Source organism: Brachionichthys hirsutus, chromosome 13 (assembly GCF_040956055.1).
Source record: "Brachionichthys hirsutus isolate HB-005 chromosome 13, CSIRO-AGI_Bhir_v1, whole genome shotgun sequence".
Taxonomy (NCBI): Eukaryota; Metazoa; Chordata; class Actinopteri; order Lophiiformes; family Brachionichthyidae; genus Brachionichthys; species Brachionichthys hirsutus.
Genome location: NC_090909.1, coordinates 434,936 through 457,435, shown reverse-complemented (window position 1 = coordinate 457,435; position 22,500 = coordinate 434,936). Strand labels below are relative to the sequence as shown.

The 22,500-nt window shown below is 56.4% G+C and overlaps 3 protein-coding genes across 3 annotated transcripts in view; all 3 read right to left on the bottom strand.

Moving 5' to 3' along the window:
• Positions 1-3,275, bottom strand: part of gon4la (gon-4 like a) — a 9,357-nt gene extending 6,082 nt beyond the window's left edge. Inside the window, exons 1-11 of the mRNA XM_068747507.1 lie at positions 3,131-3,275; positions 2,813-3,033; positions 2,655-2,729; positions 2,530-2,580; positions 2,407-2,460; positions 1,445-1,540; positions 1,280-1,372; positions 1,046-1,207; positions 461-671; positions 283-384; positions 156-196 (exon numbers count right to left, since the gene is read on the bottom strand). Coding sequence (XP_068603608.1) covers positions 156-196; positions 283-384; positions 461-671; positions 1,046-1,207; positions 1,280-1,372; positions 1,445-1,540; positions 2,407-2,460; positions 2,530-2,580; positions 2,655-2,729; positions 2,813-3,033; positions 3,131-3,275 — 1,251 coding nt within the window. The remainder of the gene's footprint in view (positions 1-155; positions 197-282; positions 385-460; positions 672-1,045; positions 1,208-1,279; positions 1,373-1,444; positions 1,541-2,406; positions 2,461-2,529; positions 2,581-2,654; positions 2,730-2,812; positions 3,034-3,130) is intronic.
• A 2,346-nt stretch (positions 3,276-5,621) lies between these two features.
• ints3 (integrator complex subunit 3) lies at positions 5,622-15,735 on the bottom strand. The gene is made up of 29 exons (XM_068746831.1): positions 15,637-15,735; positions 14,865-14,948; positions 14,705-14,788; positions 14,506-14,619; positions 13,462-13,546; positions 13,315-13,381; positions 13,104-13,245; positions 12,908-13,037; positions 12,504-12,601; positions 12,239-12,430; positions 12,072-12,159; positions 11,452-11,531; positions 10,600-10,691; positions 10,399-10,505; positions 9,912-10,031; positions 9,626-9,755; positions 9,250-9,304; positions 8,150-8,253; positions 7,905-8,069; positions 7,675-7,828; positions 7,519-7,587; positions 7,378-7,453; positions 7,184-7,297; positions 7,048-7,096; positions 6,808-6,975; positions 6,624-6,724; positions 6,474-6,546; positions 6,201-6,357; positions 5,622-6,112 (listed from the first exon to the last, which is right to left on the bottom strand). The coding sequence occupies exons 1-29, from the start codon at positions 15,718-15,720 to the stop codon at positions 6,035-6,037; spliced, it is 3,060 nt and encodes a 1,019-aa protein (XP_068602932.1). The 5' UTR covers positions 15,721-15,735; the 3' UTR covers positions 5,622-6,034.
• Positions 15,736-16,644: 909 nt separating this feature from the next.
• The window catches only part of npr1a (natriuretic peptide receptor 1a), a 12,171-nt gene continuing 6,315 nt past the window's right edge, over positions 16,645-22,500 (bottom strand). The window contains exons 8-21 of the mRNA XM_068746827.1: positions 21,503-21,623; positions 21,354-21,428; positions 21,201-21,278; positions 20,272-20,376; positions 20,023-20,094; positions 19,592-19,751; positions 19,301-19,456; positions 19,054-19,222; positions 18,818-18,964; positions 18,163-18,286; positions 17,822-17,890; positions 17,239-17,413; positions 17,062-17,160; positions 16,645-16,820 (exon numbers count right to left, since the gene is read on the bottom strand). Of these exons, the coding sequence (XP_068602928.1) occupies positions 16,645-16,820; positions 17,062-17,160; positions 17,239-17,413; positions 17,822-17,890; positions 18,163-18,286; positions 18,818-18,964; positions 19,054-19,222; positions 19,301-19,456; positions 19,592-19,751; positions 20,023-20,094; positions 20,272-20,376; positions 21,201-21,278; positions 21,354-21,428; positions 21,503-21,623 (1,726 nt within the window). The remainder of the gene's footprint in view (positions 16,821-17,061; positions 17,161-17,238; positions 17,414-17,821; positions 17,891-18,162; positions 18,287-18,817; positions 18,965-19,053; positions 19,223-19,300; positions 19,457-19,591; positions 19,752-20,022; positions 20,095-20,271; positions 20,377-21,200; positions 21,279-21,353; positions 21,429-21,502; positions 21,624-22,500) is intronic.

The following is a 22,500-nucleotide window of genomic DNA, read 5'->3' as shown; positions in this document are numbered from 1 at the left end:
CCATGACCTCAGCAGACCCCCCCCCCGATCGTAGTCTTCCTCAACAACAGAGGCTTTCGGGCGAGGTCATGAGACCGCCTCCTCCCGGCCCGCCTGATTGGTCAGTTCCCACCTTCTTCTACAACAACAAAGAGGAGTGTGGCGAGGAGACGCACCGTTTCAAACAGCTCCTCCATCAGCTCGTTCACCTCCTTCTCTGCGCGACACAACAGACGGTCGGTTAGGGTTAGGGTTAGGGGGTCACGTGTCATTCCCAAGGCCGCGTGGGGGCGTGGCACTGACTGGTGATGCGGACGGCCTTGTCGTCACGGTAATCCTCGCGGTCGGGTTCATCGGTATCTGCCAGGAAGTTATATTCCGGGTCATCTTCATCATCGCACTCCTCTGGGAGAAACAGAGAGGAGAGGGTATCGCACCGTGTGCCACGGCGACGCCCGAACCCGCGTTCACCCTCGCACACCTTCGTTATCCATCTCCGAGGTCATCAGGCCTCTCAGCCAGTCGGTCCAGTCCCTGTCCTCGTGGGCAGAGCTGGCGTCATACATGTCAGGTGTGATGTCAGGAGCGTGGAGCTCCGCCTCCAGCCTCCCCAGGGGGACGTCATGTAGCGGACGCTTGGAACGGGTCCGGGTCGCCATCAGACCCACGTCATCCTCTGACTCAGGCAAAGGCTGCAACAATGCATCAGCCTTTCAGTTTGATGACCTGGTCCTGGAGCTCTATGACCTGGTCCTGGAGCTCTGTGACCTGGTCCTGGAGCTCTATGACCTGGTCCTGGAGCTCTGTGACCTGGTCCTGGAGCTCTATGACCTGGTCCTGGAGCTCTAAGACCTGGTCCTGGAGCTCTAAGACCTGGTCCTGATGCTCTAAGACCTGGTCCTGGAGCTCTAAGACCTGGACCTGGAGCTCTGTGACCTGGTCCTGGAGCTCTATGACCTGGTCCTGGAGCTCTGTGACCTGGTCCTGGAGCTCTGTGACCTGGTCCTGGAGCTCTGTGACCTGGTCCTGGAGCTCTAAGACCTGGTCCTGGTCTCGTGTTGGTCACCTGGTAAGGCTTCATGCACACAGCCAACTCCTCCTCAACAGCATGGAGCTCCTCCAGGAAGGAGCTGTCCGTGGCCGCTTTGGGGGGGAGGGTCTTAGGGGGGGGGGGCGGTCCCATCATACCGAACCCTTCCCTCGGTCGCCCGGAGTGCCTCCGAGATGTCTGGACGGGGAGGCGGTTACACATCAGTGACATCACATGGACAGGTGCCATTTCACCACACAGGTGCGTTACCTGCCAGGGGCTGCAGCTGCCGTCCCCCCCCCTGTTCAGCCGACCCCCCCTGGGAGACGAAGCGACGCTCTCCATGTCACTCTCCAGGAACGTCTACACACACACGACCGTTCAAGCGACACGTCTACACACACGCATCAACATCCAATCAGGGCAGAGCCTCACGTCTTCGGCCGTCTCGTCCTCGTCCTCCTCTTCGGGACGATACTCTTCATCAGAGGAGTCTTCCTCGGCCAGAGGGATGTCCATGAACTGAGGAGCCTGAGACAGTCAGAGTGAGACACGCTCGTTTTCGTCTGAAAGCGCTTCTGTGCGTGTCTGGGCGTGTCAGGGCGTGTCTGGGCGTGTCTGGGTGTGTCTGGGCGCGTCTGGGCGTGTCTGTGCGTGTCTGGGCGTGTCTGGGCGTGTCTGTGCGTGTCTGGGCGTCAGGGCGTGTCAGGGCGTGTCTGGGCGCGTCTGGGCGCGTCTGGGCGCGTCTGGGCTGCGTGTCAGGGCGTGCCTGGGCGTGTCAGGGCGTGTCTGGGCGTGTCTGTGCGTGTCTGTGCGTGTCTGGGCGTGTCTGGGCGTGTCTGGGCGTCAGTGCGCGTCTGGGCGTGTCTAGGCGCGTCTGGGCTGCGTGTCAGGGCGTGTCAGGGCATGTCTGGGCGTGTCTGGGCGCGTCAGTGCGTGTCTGGGCGTGTCTAGGCGTGTCTGGGCTGCGTGTCAGGGCGTGTCTGGGCGTGTCTGTGCTTGTCTGTGCGTGTCTGTGCGTGTCTGTGCTGCGTCTGTGCGTGTCTGGGCGTGTCTGGGCGTGTCAGGGCGTGTCTGTGCGTGTCTGTGCGTGTCTGTGCGTGTCTGTGCTGCGTCTGGGCGTGTCTGGGCGTGTCGGGCTGCGTGTCAGGGCGTGTCTGGGCTGCGTGTCTGGGCGTGTCTGGGCGTGTCTGGGCGTGTCAGGGCGTGTCTGGGCGTGTCAGGGCGTGTCTGGGCGCGTCTGGGCGTGTCAGGGCGTGTCAGGGCGTGTCAGGGCGTGTCTGGGCGTGTCTGTGCGTGTCTGTGCTGCGTCTGGGCGTGTCTGGGCGTGTCGGGCTGCGTGTCAGGGCGTGTCTGGGCTGTGTGTCTGGGCGTGTCAGGGCGTGTCTGGGCCTCACCTTGGCGACGTCGCCGGTCTTCTTAATGGGGGAAATGTTCCAGGCTGGAATCACCTGACAGGAAACGCAGCTCAGGTGAGTGAGCCCGGCTGAGAGGTCGCACAGGTGAACCGTTAGACTCACCACTCCTTTCTGCACCACTTCTTTGAACTTGGCTCGGGTCATTTTGGGCTCCTGAAACACAAAGCTCGGGTTTCGTTGCTGCTCCCGAGGTCGGACTCGCCGTTCGGGCGGCACCGGAGACTCACGAAGGCGGGGACGGCCTCGGTCTCGTTGATGGCAGCCTTCATCATGGCCACCACGTGTTCGTTGGTGATCACTTCCTGTGGGACGGAGGTCACGCGGCTCCTTTACGTGTCTGACCAGGTCTGATCACCACCGATCAATCAGCTGGAGCTGAACTCACGTGGAGGATGTTCCTGACGTTGACGCTCGTCAGGTTGTGCTGTTTGGACTTGGTCTCCAGCGACTGGTCCAGCTGTCTGTCGATCGCCATGCCGACCTCCGTCTCCTCCTCCTCCTCCTCCTCCTCGCTCTCTGAGGCTCCACCTTCCCCCTCATTGAGAGCCCTCTTCCTCTTCCTCACTGCTCTCCTCCTCAGCACCTTCACCTCCTTCTGAACGTCCTCTGGAAGAGGAATGAGGAAGAGGAGACAGACGAAGGTTGTTTATGCAGGTGTGTTGTCCTGCGTATCAGGTGACCTCATAAGGCATGTCCTGGCTACCCATGGTGATGATGAGGCTGGAGTCAGTGGTGTCTTCCTCCACCAGCAGGTAACCTTCATCCTCCTCCTCATCATCGTGGGGGAGGGATTGTGTTGGTCCGGAGCTCCTGGTGGACAGTTTGAGGCGTTTGCGGACCGAGTTCATCTTGCTGAAACATGACCTCCAACATCTGGAAGAGTGACGTCACAAATAGTCAACCAACACAAGCCTACAGGATCAATAACAAAATGAACCGCTGACTTTAGTCTCCCAGGTTTGAACCTGCAGCGCAGGAAACTGATTTAAAAATGGAGATGAACTAAATTCTTCCGGCTGTCGCCCCGAGCGGCGTTGTGTAGCCGACCGCGTACCCGCCGGACACCGCGGGGCCTCCGCGGGGCCTCCGCGGGGCTGACCCCCCTCTGAACCGCTCTGTGTTTAGCTTAGCATCTGTTAGCGAGATGTTAGCTTGTATTAGCCCGCTACGGCTAGGTTTATCAACCGGCCGGTAGCGCTCTGGCCTGCTACAGCTAGCATGCTAGCCCGTCCACATTGGTCTTGCGGCTAACGTTAGCATGACGACATGCAGGCCGGAGCCAGTCTCCCGGAGAACCCATACCGGCACCGGCGTTTGCAGAAAGAGGCCGGTACCGTACACTCGGACCCGGTTTAACGTTCCCGAGCGCCAGAAACGCACTCACCCGCCGCGACCATTCAACACGTCGACGAAGAACTACATTTCCGGTTTTGCGTAAGGCGTCACGGTGACATAAGCGCGGCGGCGGCCGAGGAAGTTCTAAATATGGTCCTGAGGCTGACGCCGCGGAGTTTATATTTCGGCCGCGTTTCACGTTAACGCGTTTTACGGCCCCTTTCGTTTCCGGCCCTGCAGTGACTCTACCTGAGCCGAGCTCACAGGTGTTCTTCCCGGAGTACACGTTCACCTTCTGTACCTGCTAGTCTGAATCAGCCCCATCTCACCTTTCTGTCACCTCCATCTTTGGAGCAACCGAAGGCTCACCTGGAGCTGATCCGTCCCGAGTCCTGCTGTAATCTAGTGAACGGTACTAGTTAAGTTAACCAGCAGCTAACCAGCCTGTTCTCCAGCATCGTCATTCTTCACGTTTAAGCTTCGGGGGCTCATTAAAGGTCAGACATGCATCAAATGTGATTTATTAAAACGGTTAAAAGCAGGCAGCAGATTGAGTGAACAGGTGAGCCGGCTCAGGTGAGCTCGGCCTTCCTGTTGGCGGGACACCGAGCTCTCAGGGTGGCTGCCGGCTTCTTCAGCGCCTTCTTCACCTGCAGACGCAGATCCTTAGCGGGCCGCAGACGTGGCCCTGGGGATCTCCTCGGACTCTGAGGAAGAGGAGGGTCCGCGGAGGTCGCGCTCGGCGGTTTGTGAAACAGCGACTCCCGGCGACTCGTGCAGGGACTCCGAGCCAGCACGGCGCGGAAGCCGTAGGGCGTGGTCACCTTCTCCACGTGAGGCAGCGACATGGCCGCCCGCGTGGTCACGTCGGCGTCAGCACAGTCGACGGCGGCGCGGCGTTGACCTCTGACCCGCGGTGACGGTACGGAGAGGAAGAAGCCTCGGCCGGGCCGAGCCCCAGCGGGGCGTCGCTCCGGGCTGTCGTCGCTGTCGGACAGGAGCCTGGTCCGGGCCGGCGAGCTCCGGTGGAGCCGGGGCGACAGGTAGCGGAGTGGACTGCGGGCTGGGATGAGGAAGCCCGGTATCCGGTCCGGAGTCAGAACCAGAGCCCGCAAGGCTGATCCGGGTTTAATGGCCGACATGCCGTCAGAGACTGTAAGAAATAACGAGTCAGACGTTATCAGAACCCAAGAGGACGGTCCACCTTCAGGTGTCGATCAGAACCTGAACTCAACGGGCCGGAGGCGTGGCCTCGGAGTTCACAAAACGTGATAAAATACCTGAACGAAGTGAAACCCGAGCGAAGTCAGGATAAAGTTTAAACGCCGCCTGTCCCCGCTGAAAGGTTCTTACCTGAGGATCACCTGGTCCGGTCAGGTGTTCTGCTTTATGAGCAGCAGCAGGTGAATCTAATCACCTACCAATCAGCGGCGTTAGCTCCACCTGACCAGGTGTGTCTTTAATCAGCATGGTTCCGCCTGGTGAACGCGACTGGAGGCGGGTCAACAGGAACACCTCCTAAAAACTTTATTCGCTCTTCTTTCTAAAACGCTGGGCCTCGGCACGAGGGGTCCAGGTCCAGGTCCAGGTCCAGGATGACCCCTGGAACCAGAACCGAAGGAACCAATCAGCTCTTGGCGCCAAGAGCCAAACCAAACAGGAAGTCGGCCATTTTGGATTTAGCATTACGTTCTGCACATTTACAAACGTCAATCTAACGGCGTCCTCGGACACAGGAAGTCATCATCAGCCCACTTCCTGTCCTCCAACCTGCTCCAGACTCCACGTCGGCCGAGTCCCAACACGCACACACGACGAGTGACGGCCAGAAGTAAATAAAAAAAACAGTTTTATATCGATTTCCTGACACGAGCTTTTACTGCAGCGAGACAAACAGGAAGGAGCTGCTAAAAACAGCAGGAAAAATAGATCCTTCACAATAAGAGTCCAAATAACCCCCCCAGCCCCCAAAAAAAAGAAAATGGGACAAATGTAATCTCATCTTCCTCATATTTCTATCATCGGTATCCGGTTCCCTGTAATAAAAGCAGTCCGTCTGCTGGTTCATGATCGCCTGCTCCCAGTGCATCATGGGAGAAGAGTCACATGGGAGCCACGCCCATCATCCACTTCACCGCGTGGATTTAAAGTCCTCCAGAGCCCCTCCCTTCCTGCGGCGGTCGGCGCGTATCAACAAGCGGGGGCGGGGCCTCATCCAGTGGTCCGAGTGTCTCTGGAAGGCGCTGGCGCGTGATTGGTCAGGGGTCAGGGGTCAGTCGCTGTCGGAGCCCACGGCCGATGAGCCCTTCCTCTTTCGTTTGGGTGCTTTGGGCTTGGAGTCTTCCTCCTCCTGAAACGCAGGAAGCAGAGACACGGAGACGGGTCACATGACCGTGCAACGGAGGCCGCCGCCCCCCTGCCCTCTCCCGGGGACGCACCGAGGCGCTGCTGGAGGCGCTCTCCTCCTCGTTGTTGGTGGGCGGAGCCGCTCCTTTCCGCGAGCGAGGCGAGGACGCCGGAGCCTTGCGGCGAGACTTGGGAGGCTTCGCCTGGGAGTCCTCGTACTCCTCGGCCAGAGCGAACAGGTCGCTGAACCTGCACGGGAGGACGTGACCTCATCAGCGTGCGTGCGTGCGTGTACGTGTGTGTGCGCGTGCGTGCGTGCGTGCGTGTGCGTGTGCGTGTGCGTGCGTGCGTGCGTGCGTGCGCACCTCATCTTGTGCGCTTCGTCACAGCTGGCCTGAACGTGTTGCAGAGCCTGAAGAATCGGCGTCTGTGTGAAGACTGACAGACAATTGATCGGTAATCAGCTGATACCGGTGTGTGTGTGTGTGCGTGCACGTGCACGTGCGTGGACTCACAGTTGTTCTTGCTGTTGCTCAGACTGAGTCTCAGGTTGTCCATGTGCTCCAGGATCTGTTCCAGGGTCAGCTGAGCCAGTTTACTGCTGGAGCTACGGAGACTGCAGACAGAGAAGACCCGGTTAGTGAGGACGGCCGTCCCCCCAGAGACCCCCGGGTGTCCCCGGGTGTCCCCTTGCTTCACCTCTGTCTCTTGCGGGGCTGGTTGTTGTTCTTGATCAGCTGGGCCTTGACGTGCTCCCCCAGCGTGTCGTCGTGTTTGGACGCCCAGTGTCTCAGGATGCTGGTGCTGAACTGGTCTTCTGGGTGGCAGGGACGGCTCAGGACCATCTTCACCATCTCCTCGCTGGGCCTGGGAGGGACAGACGGAGACGTGTAGGAGCAGGACCCTCCACACGAGGGCGTGTGTGTGCGTGTGTCGTACTTCTCTCTGCGGAGCTGCAGCAGCAAACAGGACAAGGCCTCCGGATGCTCTGCGAACACACGGACCCAGGTCAGGACGGCTCTGGGGGCGGGGCCGGGGGCGGGGCCGGGGGCGTGTCCTGCGCTCCAGGACTCACCTTTATACTTGAGGTGCTGCAGGATGGGGATGATGGTCTCCAGGGGGATGCTGTGGGCCAGAAACAGCTGCCAGGTGCTGTACTGCTCAAAGGTCTCCCAGTCCAGAGACTGAACTGTTGGACACGGAGACGGGGACAGGTGAAGACCCCGCCTCCCAAAGGCAACACAGTGGCGAGCCGAGGCGGTTCCTCACTCAGGATGGTGAGCACCGAGTCCTTCCTGAACATCACCAGGTTCCCCATCATCACGTGGCACATCAGCTCCTGTAACTACGGCAACCAAGTATCGGATTACTGAGCGGCCGGTCAGTAGGAGGAGCCTCTGGGGGCGTTACCTGCGTGGAGTCGATGACGGCTACGATCATGTTGAGCAGCTCGCCGCTTCGGAGCGTCTCATCTGGAAACTGAGACACGCACCTGTGAGGGGGCGGGGCACGGGGGCGGTGTGCGTGTGTGTGTGCGTGCCTGTGTGCGTGCGTGCGCGCGCGTACCTCGGAGTATATGGATGGCGTGAGGTAGCAGAGCAGCCGGACGTCGTCCTCCTGACACGCCTTCATGTCCATCATCAGGCAGGTGTGCAGGTCGCCGAGCGCCGTCGCCTGGGCGAACGACTCGTACAGCATCATCTTCCCGTTCGCCACTTTGCTGCCGAGCAGACGCACAAACGTTAAGGCACTTTGACGCACCCTGCCCCCGCCCCGCCCCGCCCGCCCCGCCCCACCTGGCTTTGAGGTAGTACAGCAGGTGGTACCCGATCTTGGGCTGCTTCTGGTAGAACTCGGCCAGCATGTCGAGCAGCACCGAGAAGCCGCTGTTGTCCTCCTGCATGGTGGCCAGGTTCCTGAAGACCAGGCAGACGGGCTTGGAGATGGACTCCTCCAGCGACCTGAGGGACAGACGGGTCAGGGGGCGTGTCTGGGGCGTGTCTGGGGCGTGTCTGGGGCGTGGCCGTGCTGTTGCTCGTACTCCTCCGTGATCTCCTCTGGCAGGACGTCGCCCCGGAAATGATCCCTGAAGAGTTCAGCCAGACACGAGGCCAGAGCCGACATCTGCTCCGAGTCAAAGTCCTCCTGTACACAGCAGAGTACACAGAGTATACAGTAGAGTCCACAGCAGAGTACACAGCAGAGAACACAGCAGAGTACACAGAGTACACAGCAGAGAACACAGCAGAGTACACAGAGTACACAGAGTATACAGAGTATACAGTAGAGTACACAGAGTACACAGCAGAGTACACAGCAGAGAACACAGAGTACACAGTAGAGTCCACAGCAGAGTACACAGCAGAGAACACAGCAGAGAACACAGAGTACACAGCAGAGTACACAGAGTATACAGTAGAGTCCACAGCAGAGTACACAGAGTATACAGCAGAGAACACAGCAGAGTACACAGCAGAGTACACAGCAGAGTACACAGAGTACACAGAGTATACAGTAGAGAACACAGAGTACACAGCAGAGAACACAGAGTACACAGAGTATACAGTAGAGTACACAGAGTACACAGCAGAGAACACAGAGTACACAGTAGAGTCCACAGCAGAGTACACAGCAGAGAACACAGCAGAGTACACAGAGTACACAGTAGAGTCCACAGCAGAGTACACAGCAGAGAACACAGCAGAGTACACAGAGTACACAGTAGAGTCCACAGCAGAGTACACAGCAGAGAACACAGCAGAGAACACAGAGTACACAGCAGAGTACACAGAGTATACAGTAGAGTCCACAGCAGAGTACACAGATTATACAGCAGAGAACACAGCAGAGTACACAGCAGAGTACACAGCAGAGTACACAGAGTACACAGAGTATACAGTAGAGAACACAGAGTACACAGCAGAGAACACAGAGTACACAGAGTATACAGAGTATACAGTAGAGTACACAGAGTACACAGCAGAGTACACAGCAGAGAACACAGAGTACACAGTAGAGTCCACAGCAGAGTACACAGCAGAGAACACAGCAGAGTACACAGTAGAGTCCACAGCAGAGTACACAGCAGAGAACACAGCAGAGTACACAGAGTACACAGAGTACACAGCAGAGTGAACTCACCTCCAGGATCAGATCCACGGCCTCCTGCATCACCTGACACTGAGCCTCCGTGTCGCTGACGACAGACGATCATTGATAGAATAGAACAGAAAGCCTTTATTGTCTTTGCATAGTGGATACACAACGATACACAACGATACACAACGATACACAACGATACACAACGATACACAACGATACACAACGATACACAACGATACACAACGATACACAACGATACGCAACGATACACAACGATACACAACGACACACAACGATACACAACGAGATGATAACGATGACGTGATCAGAACAGATCAGGAAACTGATCAATGATGTCATCAATAATCTTGTTTACTGCGTCTCTGAGAGACACGATCAATAAATATTCCTCCACCTGGTTTTCTGCAGCTGCTGGACCTTCTCCTTCATGCTGTCGTCTAATTGGTGGAGCCAGGGTGTGATGTCAGCGGGCTCCTCCATCACAGCCTCTCTGATTGGATGGAACCTGAACTCCCTCTTCTTTCCTGCACAGCGATTGGTCAGACAGCAGTATGAGGTCATTACTATAAAGTTCACCTGGACCAGGTAGGACCAAGGGTCCAAAGAGCATTCCTGGTTGCTATAGCAACCACTAACTAATTGTTCAGCTTTGATCTCGTTTAAACTCGACTTCTCATCACCTTTGTTGTTCACTTCCTCCTCATCATCACTGAAGGTGGCGTCTGTGGTGTCATAGCAACCCTCCTCCTTGTCCAACATGTGGTTGTCCATCTCCATGGAAACGGCCTCCTCCATTTTAACTGTAGGACGCGCACACACAGGTCGGGTGATCACATTTCCTGTTGGTGCGTGTGGGGGGCGTGCGTGTGCGTGTGGGGGGCGTGCGTGTGCGTGTGGGGGGCGTGCGTGTGCGTGTGGGAGGCGTGCGTGTGGGGGGCGTGCGTGTGCGTGTGGGGGGCGTGCGTGTGCGTGTGCGTGTGGGGGGCGTGCGTGTGCGTGTGGGGGGCGTGCGTGTGCGTGTGGGGGGCGTGCGTGTGCGTGTGGGGGGCGTGCGTGTGCGTGTGGGGGGCGTGCGTGTGCGTGTGCGTGTGGGGGGCGTGTGGGGGGCGTGCGTGTGCGTGTGGGGGCGTGCGTGTGCGTGTGCGTGTGCGTGTGCGTGTGCGCTACCTTCGGTCGGGGGGGAAGGCGAGCTGCAGAATTCAGGGAATCTCTCTCTGAGCATCGATCGAAGCTCTCGGTCCAGTTTGGGATTATCAAAGAGCGGCGCGAGGTGACTGAGAAACAGTGATCAACAATCAATAACTGATACCGCCAAACGATTTAACCTGTGTGTGTGTGTGTGCGTGTGTGCGTGCGTGCGTTTCTTACGCCAACACTCGCTTCTCCATGATGAAGGTGAGCGAGTTAAAGACGCCATGACGGACCTGAGACTCCAACGGAGGAAAGAAGTGAGGGATGATCTGAGGAGGAGCAAATAAGCATGTGATGACCACGCCCCCACCTGATCACACGACCACGCCCCCACCTGATCACATGACCACGCCCCCACCTGATCACATGACCACACCCCCACCTGATCACATGACCACGCCCCCACCTGATCACACGACCACGCCCCCACCTGATCACATGACCACGCCTCCTTAGCAAGTCCACCTGGATTAGAGTGAGTCAAGCTAAAAGTCCTTTCTCTGGTTCAGTAAACGTTTTCACCTGGGGGGTCCCAGGTCTGTCCCGGGTCATGGGGGTAGGTTCTAGATTGACAGTGAGGGGGGGTCCCAGGTCTGTCCCGGGTCATGGGGGTAGGTTCTAGAGCAGGGGTGGGCAAACCTTTTGACTCGCGGGCCACAATAGGTTCTAAAATTTGACAGAGGGGCCGGACCAAGAACAGATGGATGGAGTGTTTGTGTGAGCTGATATAAATGACACATGAAAGCTATTGCATTAAAGGATTTGACCTTTTACAGGTAGCATTACAGAGAAAAGGTCAAATGAATGAGGTTTAATTATTATACAATTTTATTTAATGATATTATTTGGACAAGTTTGGCGGGCCGGATTAAAAAGACCAACGGGCCGCATATGGCCCCCGGGCCTGGGTTTGCCCATGTCTGTTCTAGAGTGACAGTGAGGGGGGGGTCCAGGTCTGTCCCGGGTCATGGGAGTAGGTTCTAGATTGAGAGGGGGGTCCAGGTGTGTCCCGGTTGGCGTGGGCGTTACCCTGCACATGAAGTCCAGCAGCGTGGCGGTGATGGCAGGATGAGGCTTCATGGAGTGATGCATCACCAGGATGGCCGGCTCTGAAACCATGACGACAGGAAGCTGAGCTAGGAGGGGGGGGTGTGTGTGTGTGTGAGAGACTCACCTGTGTGTGTGTGTGTGTAGGTGTGTGTGTGTGTGTGTGTAGGTGTGTGTGTGTGTGTGTGTAGGTGTGTGTGTGTGTGTGTGTAGGTGTGTGTGTAGGTGTGTGTGTAGGTGTGTGTGTAGGTGTGTGTGTGTGTGTGTGTGTAGGTGTGTGTAGGTGTGTGTAGGTGTGTAGGTGTGTGTGTGTGTGTAGGTGTGTGTGTGTGTGTGTGTGTGTGTGTGTGTGTGTGTGTGTAGGTGGGTGTGTGTGTGTGTGTGTAGGTGTGTGTAGGTGTGTGTGTGGGTGTGTGTGTGTAGGTGTGTAGGTGTGTGTGTAGGTGTGCAGGTGTGTGTGTGTGTGTGTGTGTGTGTGTGTGTGTAGGTGTGTGTGTGTAGGTGTGTGTGTGTGTGTAGGTGTGTGTGTGTGTGTGTGTAGGTGTGTGTGTGTGTGTGTGTAGGTGGGTGTGTGTGTGTGTGTGTGTAGGCGTGAGACCCACCTATGTTCATGATGCTATCTTTGTCGGGGTTGAAGAACAGCCAATCATAGAAGAGCGCCAGCTTGGCGTTGGAGGCGGCGACATTTGACTGGAGACACGCCCACTGATTGGTCAGTGATTTTAACACATGAAGACTTTTGGGGATCAACGGGCCCCGCCCCCCTTACCGTGCAGGTGGTGAGCAGCCAGCCAATGATAGCCCAGCGAGGCAGGATGTCAGAGCTCAGCACCTCATTGGACGGATGGACCACCCCACAGATGTAGCGAATGAGATCGCAGCGCAGCGATTGGCTCTCCGCCGTGGACAGGTACTGTCTCTGGAACCAGTCCTGATACCGCTTCTGCTGCCCGAAACGCACCTGGGCACAGGCAAACGGAGGGGTCAAAGGTCATCCGGACACACAGGTGACGGGGCTCAGCGTATAGAATCACCCTGGAGGTCATGAACAGCAGCTTGGTCTCCATGTCCGGCGTGAGACGGCAGGCCAGGAACTTCCTGGAGGTCCGAGCCGTCAGCAGCTGGAGAATACCTGGAGGGGGGACACAATCAGGACAGGGACCGGTGCAGCGGTGGACGGGTCCGTGTCCCCACAGAGACCGGTGGACAGGTCCGTGTCAGGACAGAGACCGGTGGACGGGTCCCCGTGCTTACCGGTGGACTGGGGACTCAGGACTTGTGGACGGGTCCCCGTTCTTACCGGTGGACTGGGGACTCAGGACTTGTGGACGGGTCCCGGTTCTTACCGGTGGACTGGGGACTCAGGACTTGTGGACGGGTCCCGGTTCTTACCGGTGGACTGGGGACTCAGGACTTGTGGACGGGTCCCGGTTCTTACCGGTGGACTGGGGACTCAGGACTTGTGGACTGTGCAGCAGGTCTTTCCACACCAGCTCCATCTCCGGGATCCGAGCGACGTTCTGCAGCAGACGGACCAGATCTCTGCCGATGATCAGACACTCCGTGAACTAGCGGGACAGAGACACGGCGTGAGCGCCGGGGCGGGAGCGGAAGCCCCGCCCTCCCGTCCTCACCTTGTCCCTCAGCATGCCGATGCAGAAGTCCACCTCCTTCTGGCGCAGAGGCAGCAGACTGGACGTCCCGTGGTCGACGATGAGTCGTAGGTAGGTGTAGACCGCCATGGCGACCAGCATCCCGTTCTTCAGCACCCACTCCCTACGGAGAGAGGACACTGAGCGTCCCCCCCGAGCAGCGGGACAGACGCACGCGGGGACCGAGACCTACTTCTGGTCCAGCAGGATGTCCAGGATGTTCTCAGCCAACCACAGGTTCTTCATGGAGACGTCCCCACCTGGACATCAGTGCAGAAGGAGGTCACGTGACTCCGCCTGGCGACTCGGAGCGGCACGCCGGACGCAGGACGCGACTGACCTGCGATCTGTTTCATCAGCGTCATGACGACGCCGTCCACGCCGACGATGCTGCTCTTCACCAGCTCCTTGATGATCCACAGCAGCTGCACAAACATCAGCGCCCGTTAGCGTCCCGCCGTTAGCGTCCGCTCGTTAGCGTCCGCTCGTTAGCATCCCGCCGTTAGCGTCCCGCCGTTAGCGTCACGGCGTTAGCGTCACGGCGTTAGCGTCACGGCGTCCGCTCGTTAGCGTCACGGCGTCTGCTCGGGCGTCCACGGACGTTTACCTGCGTCTACCTGGACGGCGAGCTTGTTGTCGTTTACCTGCGTCTACCTGGACGGCGAGCTTGTTGTCGTTTACCTGCGTCTACCTGGACGGCGAGCTTGTTGTCGTTTACCTGCGTCTACCTGGACGGCGAGCTTGTTGTCGTTTACCTGCGTCTACCTGGACGGCGAGCTTGTTGTCGTTTACCTGCGTCTACCTGGACGGCGAGCTTGTTGTCGTTTACCTGCGTCTACCTGGACGGCGAGCTTGTTGTCGTTTACCTGCGTCCACCTGGACGGCGAGCTTGTTGTCGTTTACCTGCGTCCACCTGGACGGCGAGCTTGTTGTCGTTTACCTGCGTCTACCTGGACGGCGAGCTTGTTGTCGTTTACCTGCGTCTACCTGGACGGCGAGCTTGTTGTCGTTTACCTGCGTCTACCTGGACGGCGAGCTTGTTGTCGTTTACCTGCGTCTACCTGGACGGCGAGCTTGTTGTCGTTTACCTGCGTCTACCTGGACGGCGAGCTTGTTGTCGTTTACCTGCGTCTACCTGGACGGCGAGCTTGTTGTCGTTTACCTGCGTCTACCTGGACGGCGAGCTTGTTGTCGTTTACCTGCGTCTACCTGGACGGCGAGCTTGTTGTCGTTTACCTGCGTCTACCTGGACGGCGAGCTTGTTGTCGTTTACCTGCGTCTACCTGGACGGCGAGCTTGTTGTCGTTTACCTGCGTCTACCTGGACGGCGAGCTTGTTGTCGTTTACCTGCGTTTACCTGGACGGCGAGCTTGTTGTCGTTTACCTGCGTTCTGGGGACGTCCTGCAGTTTAAGGAACTTCTCCATCAGGATCTGGTTGATCTTCACCAGAACCACGCTCATCCCGTCCCTGTTGACCAGCGCCAGGTCTCTGTAACACTGTTCACACACACACACAGTGATGTCACAGTGACGTCACAGTGATGTCACTGTGACGTCACACATTACAGATGATGTCACGCACCCTCTGAGCCTGGTTGGAGTCTGTGAGGACCAGCGTGAACAGACCCAGACACACCTCCTCGTGCTGCTGCTGCCCTTTACACACCTGTGGGACAGGTAAGACAACGCCTGGTGGGTGTCGGCCTGTCTGTCGGCTCATTAAAGCAGGCGGCGGCGCTTACGTTGGCGGTCAGCGCATCGTTGGCCTCCCTCTCCGACAGCCCATTGGTCAACGACTGGACGATTCCAACGCATCGCTCCAATCGCTGCAACACAAACCGCCATCAGGATCAAAGCGCCGCCCTCACCGCTGCTGACCCGGACCCGGTCGGACCCGGTCGGACCCGGCAGTGGATTCATGCTCCCTGCAGGCTGAACCCACACTACGTCACGGAGCAGCAGCAGCAGGAGCGCTGCTAGCACGCTAGCACGCTAGCTAGCTGCGTGTTTGTCCCCCAGAGCTTCTAGAATAGATATAATGTCTTTATTCTAATGTTGTTTCCGTCTCAGACTCTGAACCCTTAAACTTTCAGCATCCTCCTTCTACTCTTGACATGGGAACACAAACACCGCGCATGCGCACCTGTCACCCCCCGCCCCCATCTTGAACCATGTTTACGTAGCGTTACCATGCTAGGCTAACTGCCCGTCAGACTTCCTATCAGCCCTCCGGGGTACTTCGGGGGGGGGGGCATGGTGCGTGAACAACCCCCTCCTCAGCGTCCCGCTGGGGGTGTAAAAACAACACCACCACACCCGCAGCGCTCCGCGCGGCTACACGGCGCTAACAGTGCCAGCTATGCTAACTAGCCTGCTAGCTGCTGTGTATCCACAGATATGGCTCCATCATGTTTCTTTGTACACCAAACCGCTTTTCGTGCCTCTAAACGCGGCCCAGCCGGGCCGGTACCGGGTTCCGTTCGCTCCCTCGTCCACGAAGCCGGCTCTCCCTACCTCCTCCAGCTCGTCTTTGGCATCCAGCTGGGTGGACACCAGTAGCCGGCCCTGCGGCTTCGCTTTGGCCGGCGCAGGCTCCATCTGCTCCCGCCGCGCCTCACCGGGCCCCGCGGAGCTGCGAAGGACTGGGGCTCCGGGTTGCGGGGCGGTGTGACTGCTCCCGCCGGTGTAACGGCTAATTCGGTGCCCCTGACCGTGCTGGAGCCTCCGTGCGTGACGGCGCGACGGTAATGGCGTGTTTTTAAAACTTATTTTGGGGACGTTCTCATTATGTCAGAGACGCACGGAGCATAACGGACATCCGCTCAGGACAGACGGAAAAGAGGGGGCGGAGTCTCCACGACATGTGGCCAATCAGGTTTATTAAAGCTAAGAATGGTGTACGTATAGACCAATGAGAGCCGAGTATATCTGGAGCCAATCCCCTTCCTTCTCTGCTCAGGACCAAATAGCACGCTTTACAGAAAACAATAAGAAAACAAACACGTTTAACATTTTAATAGAAGTTTTAATTTCTAGTTTTAGTTTAAATTTCATGGGATTATCTAGTAGGAAGATGGATGAATATAATAAAGAGATTAAATCAATCGGTTAAATAAAAACCTTTAGTATATTTAGTCTTGCTTGAATTTAAATAAAGTAAGTTGCATTTCCTTCTTACAAATATATTGATTTTTTACTTGATTAATCTTTTTCTTTCTCTTTTAATAAGAGCGAGACTGACAGGAGGCACGGTGGCATAGTGGTCGGCGCTGTTGCCTCACGGCCAGAAGGTTCTGGGTTCGAGTCCCGTCTGTGTGGGCTCGCCCCTGGCGAGCTGGGATACGCTGCAGCAGAACACGACCGAGCAGCTGTAAGCGAGACCGTGAGCACTAAAATCCTTATTTCAAACCGTTTATTTTTACAATGAAACGTTCATGGTCTCTTTTTGGATTTATAGGTTCTGAACACGACTCCCCGAGGGAGTTTAAAACACATCGAATGATGTCAGCGGTAACGGTCCAATCAGAGGGGAGTGGGCGGGTCCTGCCTCTGTGGGTTGGCATCACGCTTTCCCAGTAACCAGTACGTCTTCATGCATCCTTTGCCTTTCATCTCGACCTCTCCTCTGAACTCCAGCTGGAAGCAGCCGAACTCCTGCAGGACCTGACAGGTCGCCTCCGACACGTGGATCTTCAGAGCTGCAGAACGCCACAGCGTGACGTGATGACATCATCAAAAAGAGACCAAGTGGTTTAAAACTATTCATCACAAACGGTGTCTGAAGAGGGCGTGTAGCATCGCTGAGCACGCCTCCCACTTCAAACACCCCCCCTTCAGCGCCCTTCCCTCTGGCACGCACCACACGAACATGTGTGCGTGTGTGTGTGCGTGTGTGTGTGCGTGCATGTGTGCGTGTGTGTGTGCGTGCGTGCGTGTTACCCTCGCCGTTGGACTCCATGCGTGACGCCGTGTTGACCGTGTCTCCAAACAGGCAGTACCTGGGCATCTTCAGCCCGACCACTCCTGCACACACTGGACCTGCACACACACGTTTGTTACGTTGTTGGCCTTAACACACACACACACACACACGCACACACACACACACACACTGACCACTGTGGATGCCAATGCGTAACGACAGCTGCTGATTGGCTCTGTGTCGGATCCTGAAGGTCTTGACAGCGTCCAGCAGGGACAGAGACATGTGGGCCACCTCCCGTGCGTGGAGCTTCCCGTTCCTCACCGGCAGACCGGACACCACCATGTAGGCGTCGCCGATGGTTTCCACCTGGAGGAAGCAGGAAGCATCCCCCGTTCAGGGCGTCTGTCCGTCTCAGGATGTCTGTCCGTCTCAGGACGTCTGTCCGTCTCAGCGCGTCTGTCCGTCTCAGGACGTCTGTCCGTCTCAGCGCGTCTGTCCGTCTCAGGACGTCTGTCCGTCTCAGCGCGTCTGTCCGTCTCAGCGCGTCTGTCCGTCTCAGGGCGTCTGTCCGTCTCGGGTCGTCTGTCCGTCTCAGCGCGTCTGTCCGTCTCAGCGCGTCTGTCCGTCTCGGGACGTCTGTCCGTCTCAGCGCGTCTGTCCGTCTCGGGTCGTCTGTCCGTCTCAGCGCGTCTGTCCGTCTCGGGTCGTCTGTCCGTCTCGGGTCGTATTTCATTCACCCCGGCTGGACTGAATCAGCGGAACGAAGGCTTCTACCTTGTACACGTCAAAGTTATCGATGATGTCATCGAAGCAGGTGTAGAGATCATTCAGCAGGGTCACGACCTGCAAGCCAAGACACCAACTGAGAGGAACCCTTACATGTAATGGCACGTTTCACCACTAGATGGTAGTATTGTACTATAGAGTTCTGCGTACCTGTGGTAATGTAGTGCCTCTTCGGTTCTACTCTACTCTAAGAGGTTCTACTCACCTGTAGTACTGTTCTAAGAGGTTCTACTGACCTGTAGTACTGTTCTAAGAGGTTCTACTCACCTGTAGTACTGTTCTAAGAGGTTCTACTCACCTGTAGTACTGTTCTAAGAGGTTCTACTCACCTGTAGTGGTGTACTCTCAGCAGACAGGGCCGTGAAACCGACGATGTCACTGAAGTAGATCGTAACGGAGTCAAAAGCTTCAGCCTGAACCGTTTCTCCCCGTTTCAGCTGCTCCGCCACCAAACTGGAAAACACATACAGCAGTAGTATTACTGTAGTATACGTACTGTGGTAGTATCTGGTACAGTGCAGTATTACTGCAGTATTACTGCATGTACGTACTGTGGTAGTATCTGGTACAGTGCAGTATTACTGCAGTATTACTGCATGTACGTACTGTGGTAGTATCTGGTACAGTGCAGTATTACTGCAGTATTACTGCATTGTATGTACTGTGGTAGTATCTGGTACAGTGCAGTGTTACTGCAGTATTACTGCAGCGTACGTACTGTGGTAGTATCCGGTACAGTGCAGTATTACTGCAGCGTACGTACTGTGGTAGTATCTGGTACAGTGCAGTATTACTGCAGTATTACTGCATGTACGTACTGTGGTAGTATCTGGTACAGTGCAGTATTACTGCAGCGTACGTACTGTGGTAGTATCTGGTACAGTGCAGTATTACTGCAGTATTACTGCAGTATTACTGCATGTACGTACTGTGGTAGTATCCGGTACAGTGCAGTATTACTGCAGTATTACTGCATGTACGTACTGTGGTAGTATCTGGTACAGCAGCGTCTCCGCCTTCCTCTTCTCCTCGTGGTACGCCTGCGTCCGCTCCTCCACCAGCTCCTCCAGGTTGTTCGTGTACTGCTCCATGCGGGACAGCAGGTTGTCCAGGATGTTGGACCCGTAGCCCCTGGACACAGTCGGTGGGAAACATTAAGGATGTTGGGGGCCATCGGGGGGGGTCTCCAGACCCCCCCAGTAGATGATCTGGACCCCCACCGGTGCTGCTTCCTCAGCAGGATCTTGATGGTGCTGAAGTCGGGGCGCTCATTGGGTTCCTCGCTCCAGCAGTGCCGCATCAGGACTCCCAGCTCCTCGCTGTGACTGTGGGAGCAGAGGGAGGGGCGGAGGGGGGGGGCACCGCCCTGACGTATGGCCTGGATGATCTCTGGGGGGCGGGGTCAGAAGTACGGTTTAAAGAGGCGGACCGACTCGCGCTTTGCTGGTATTACGCGAGAGCAGTGACCTTTCGTGGTCAAGGTGTGAGAGTCCAGGTAGAAAACTCCTCTCAGCAGCGCCACCTCCTGGAGGATGACCCCGAAGCTGTACACGTCTCCCTTCTGAGTCCCACAGGGGGGGGGACAGTCTTCCCTCAGCAGCTCTGGGGACGTCCACAGCTTACCTGGATGAGACGGGACGGCGGCGCAGTGCAACAATCAACACACACCTATCTATTGGTGTGTGTGTCGGTGTGTGTCGGTGTGTGTCGGTGTGTGTGTCGGTGTGTGTGTCGGTGTGTGTCGTGTGTGTGTCATACGTGCGTAGTAGGCGTGCGTGTCTTCAGGACCGCTGGCGGTTCGGAGACTCTGCAGACCGTAGTCGGTAATCTTCAGGACGAAGCGACCGTCCACCACACAGTTGGACGATTTCAGGTTGCCGTGGGAGACGATGACGCTGTTGTGGAGGAACGACATGCCCTGATGACAAAAACAGACAAACAACAACAATAATCGAGACCCGCTGACGGCAGCTAGCTAGCTAGGTCAACACGCATGCAGATCACAGTGCGTGTGTGTGTGTGTGTGTGCGTGTGCGTGTGTGTGTGTGTGTGTGCGTGTGTGTCAGGGGAAAGTGGAATGCCTCCGAGGGAACTTTCTCCCAGCCCAAAGGACCTGCAGGCTGTAGAGCAGGCGCGGCCGTACCACTGCTATGCCCCGCCCCCTCCCACACCGACAGCTGATTGGTTACCTTAACGATGTCATTGATGAGAGAGTATCTGAACATCCAATCCAGAGTGATGCTGTCGCTCTCCATCAGGTCCTGGAACACATTTGCTGAATGAATGGATCTGTGTTATAATAAATTAGTTATCTATATTTATATGGACACAACGAGGTTAGCGGCTGCCGTTAGCAGCCAACGCCACCCTACAGGCTGACATGTGGTCTGGTGTTGCTAGGATACGGTACTGACGACTAGCTGTAACTCATGCCTTACCTGCAGGCTGCCTCTGGGGCAGTACTCCGTGATGATGCACATGTTTGGAGGATCAATGCAGCTTCCAATGAAGCGAGTCAGGTGCTCATTCTGAACATCTCGCATCTGCAAGAGCCAAGAAACGTTAGCGGCTCTGTTAGCGGCCTGTTAGCAGGCCTGTTAGCTGCTCTGTTAGCAGGTCTGTTAGCTGCACTGTTAGCAGTCTGTTAGCTGCTCTGTTAGCGGCTCTGTTAGCTGCTCTGTTAGCGGTTCTGTTAGCTGCTCTGTTAGCGGCTCTGTTAGCTGCTCTGTTAGCGGCTCTGTTAGCTGCTCTGTTAGCGGCTCTGTTAGCGGTCTGTTAGCTGCTCTGTTAGCGGTTCTGTTAGCTGCTCTGTTAGCTGCTCTGTTAGCAGGTCTGTTAGCTGCACTGTTAGCAGTCTGTTAGCTGCTCTGTTAGCTGCTCTGTTAGCAGGTCTGTTAGCTGCACTGTTAGCAGTCTGTTAGCTGCTCTGTTAGCGGCTCTGTTAGCTGCTCTGTTAGCGGCTCTGTTAGCTGCTCTGTTAGCGGCTCTGTTAGCGGCTCTGTTAGCTGCTCTGTTAGCGGCTCTGTTAGCTGCTCTGTTAGCGGCTCTGTTAGCGGTCTGTTAGCTGCTCTGTTAGCGGCTCTGTTAGCTGCTCTGTTAGCGGCTCTGTTAGCTGCACTGTTAGCAGTCTGTTAGCTGCTCTGTTAGCGGCTCTGTTAGCTGCTCTGTTAGCGGCTCTGTTAGCTGCTCTGTTAGCGGCTCTGTTAGCGGCTCTGTTAGCTGCTCTGTTAGCGGCTCTGTTAGCTGCTCTGTTAGCGGCTCTGTTAGCGGTCTGTTAGCTGCTCTGTTAGCGGCTCTGTTAGCTGCTCTGTTAGCGGCTCTGTTAGCTGCTCTGTTAGCGGTTCTGTTGGTGGGACTGCGTTCTTACATGTTTTAGTTCAAACAGAACCTTCCTCGTCAGTTCAATGCGTTTCTTGTTGATATACTTGATGGCTGCCAGGTTTCCCTGTGGGAGACAGAACCCCCGTTTAGCCGTCTGACCGGACTGGCTAGACGTCAGCGTGTTGGATGTACGTCAGACCTTGTAGTAACCGGTCTTGGTGTAGATCTGGACGTTTCCCTCCACCGTCATCAGAGAGGCACAGATGGATCCTCTCTGCAGAGAATCCAGGTGAACTCGTTCAGAAGTGTGTGGGGAGACTTCAAAGGGCGTGTTTGTCTTTGTGTTACCAGAGACGAGGTAAGTCTGCTGCAGGCTCTCCTCAGGACTTTGTCCATGTTGCTTATCTGAACGTCGTCCCAGGAAACCCTCCACAACTGCGCCGCCAGCTCGCTCTCCAGCTTCAACTTCCTGTTCACCAGAAGATGTGTTGAAAGGTGCAGAGGAGAGAAAAGAGGGAAAAGGGTGAGAGAGAGGACAAACAAGGAAGAGATGGGCGAGACAGAGAACGAGAAACGGGGGGAGGGTCTACATTTGGAAGAGGTCTGGGGTCTAGAACAACAGACCAGGAACACACCAATGTTTTAGGGTACGGTACCCTGAACCACATACTAGTGTCCCTCCAGGGCCGGGAGGGTTTGTGGACCAAACGTCTTCTCAGAGGTTCATAATAATCAACAACAGGGACACCAGGCATCTACCAGGAACCAGGGTTTGACGTGTTTGATGGGCCGTCCTGGACCGGAGGGTCAGGACTGGGTGATCTGTCCCTCCAGCCATCCATCCGGGCCAGGTCAGGGTACTCGGGTGTTCCAGATGTCCCTCTTCTAGGACCCTGAGGCGTTCCCAGTCTACACCTCAGGACACGAAGAAGCCGCGGCTCAGCGCTTCTTCTGGACTTCCTGGTCTGAGCTGCTTCTAAACTGGATTTACGACGTCCCACAGAAAAGATCGGACGAAATCCTGACCCTAAGAACGTCTTTATTTACCCCGAGGGGCCCCTCCAGCACGGACGGGGCCCCCGGTGGGACCCTCCAGAGAGGTACCAAATAATGGCGATGACATCTGATTGATGACAGAGGGAGAAATCGTCTTCAGCTGGCGTGGAGGTCTGTCAGCTGAGGTCATGTGACCTGCCAGATCCACAAACAGACAGGGTTTTTTTTCTCTAGCTTTATTGACACGAGCCGAAGGACGACAGAAAACCAGCAGCTCCTCAACCTCCTTCACATTTGCTCACGATCAATGAAGTCTGTTTCAGCACAAACGTGTGAACGCTCCTTCCATC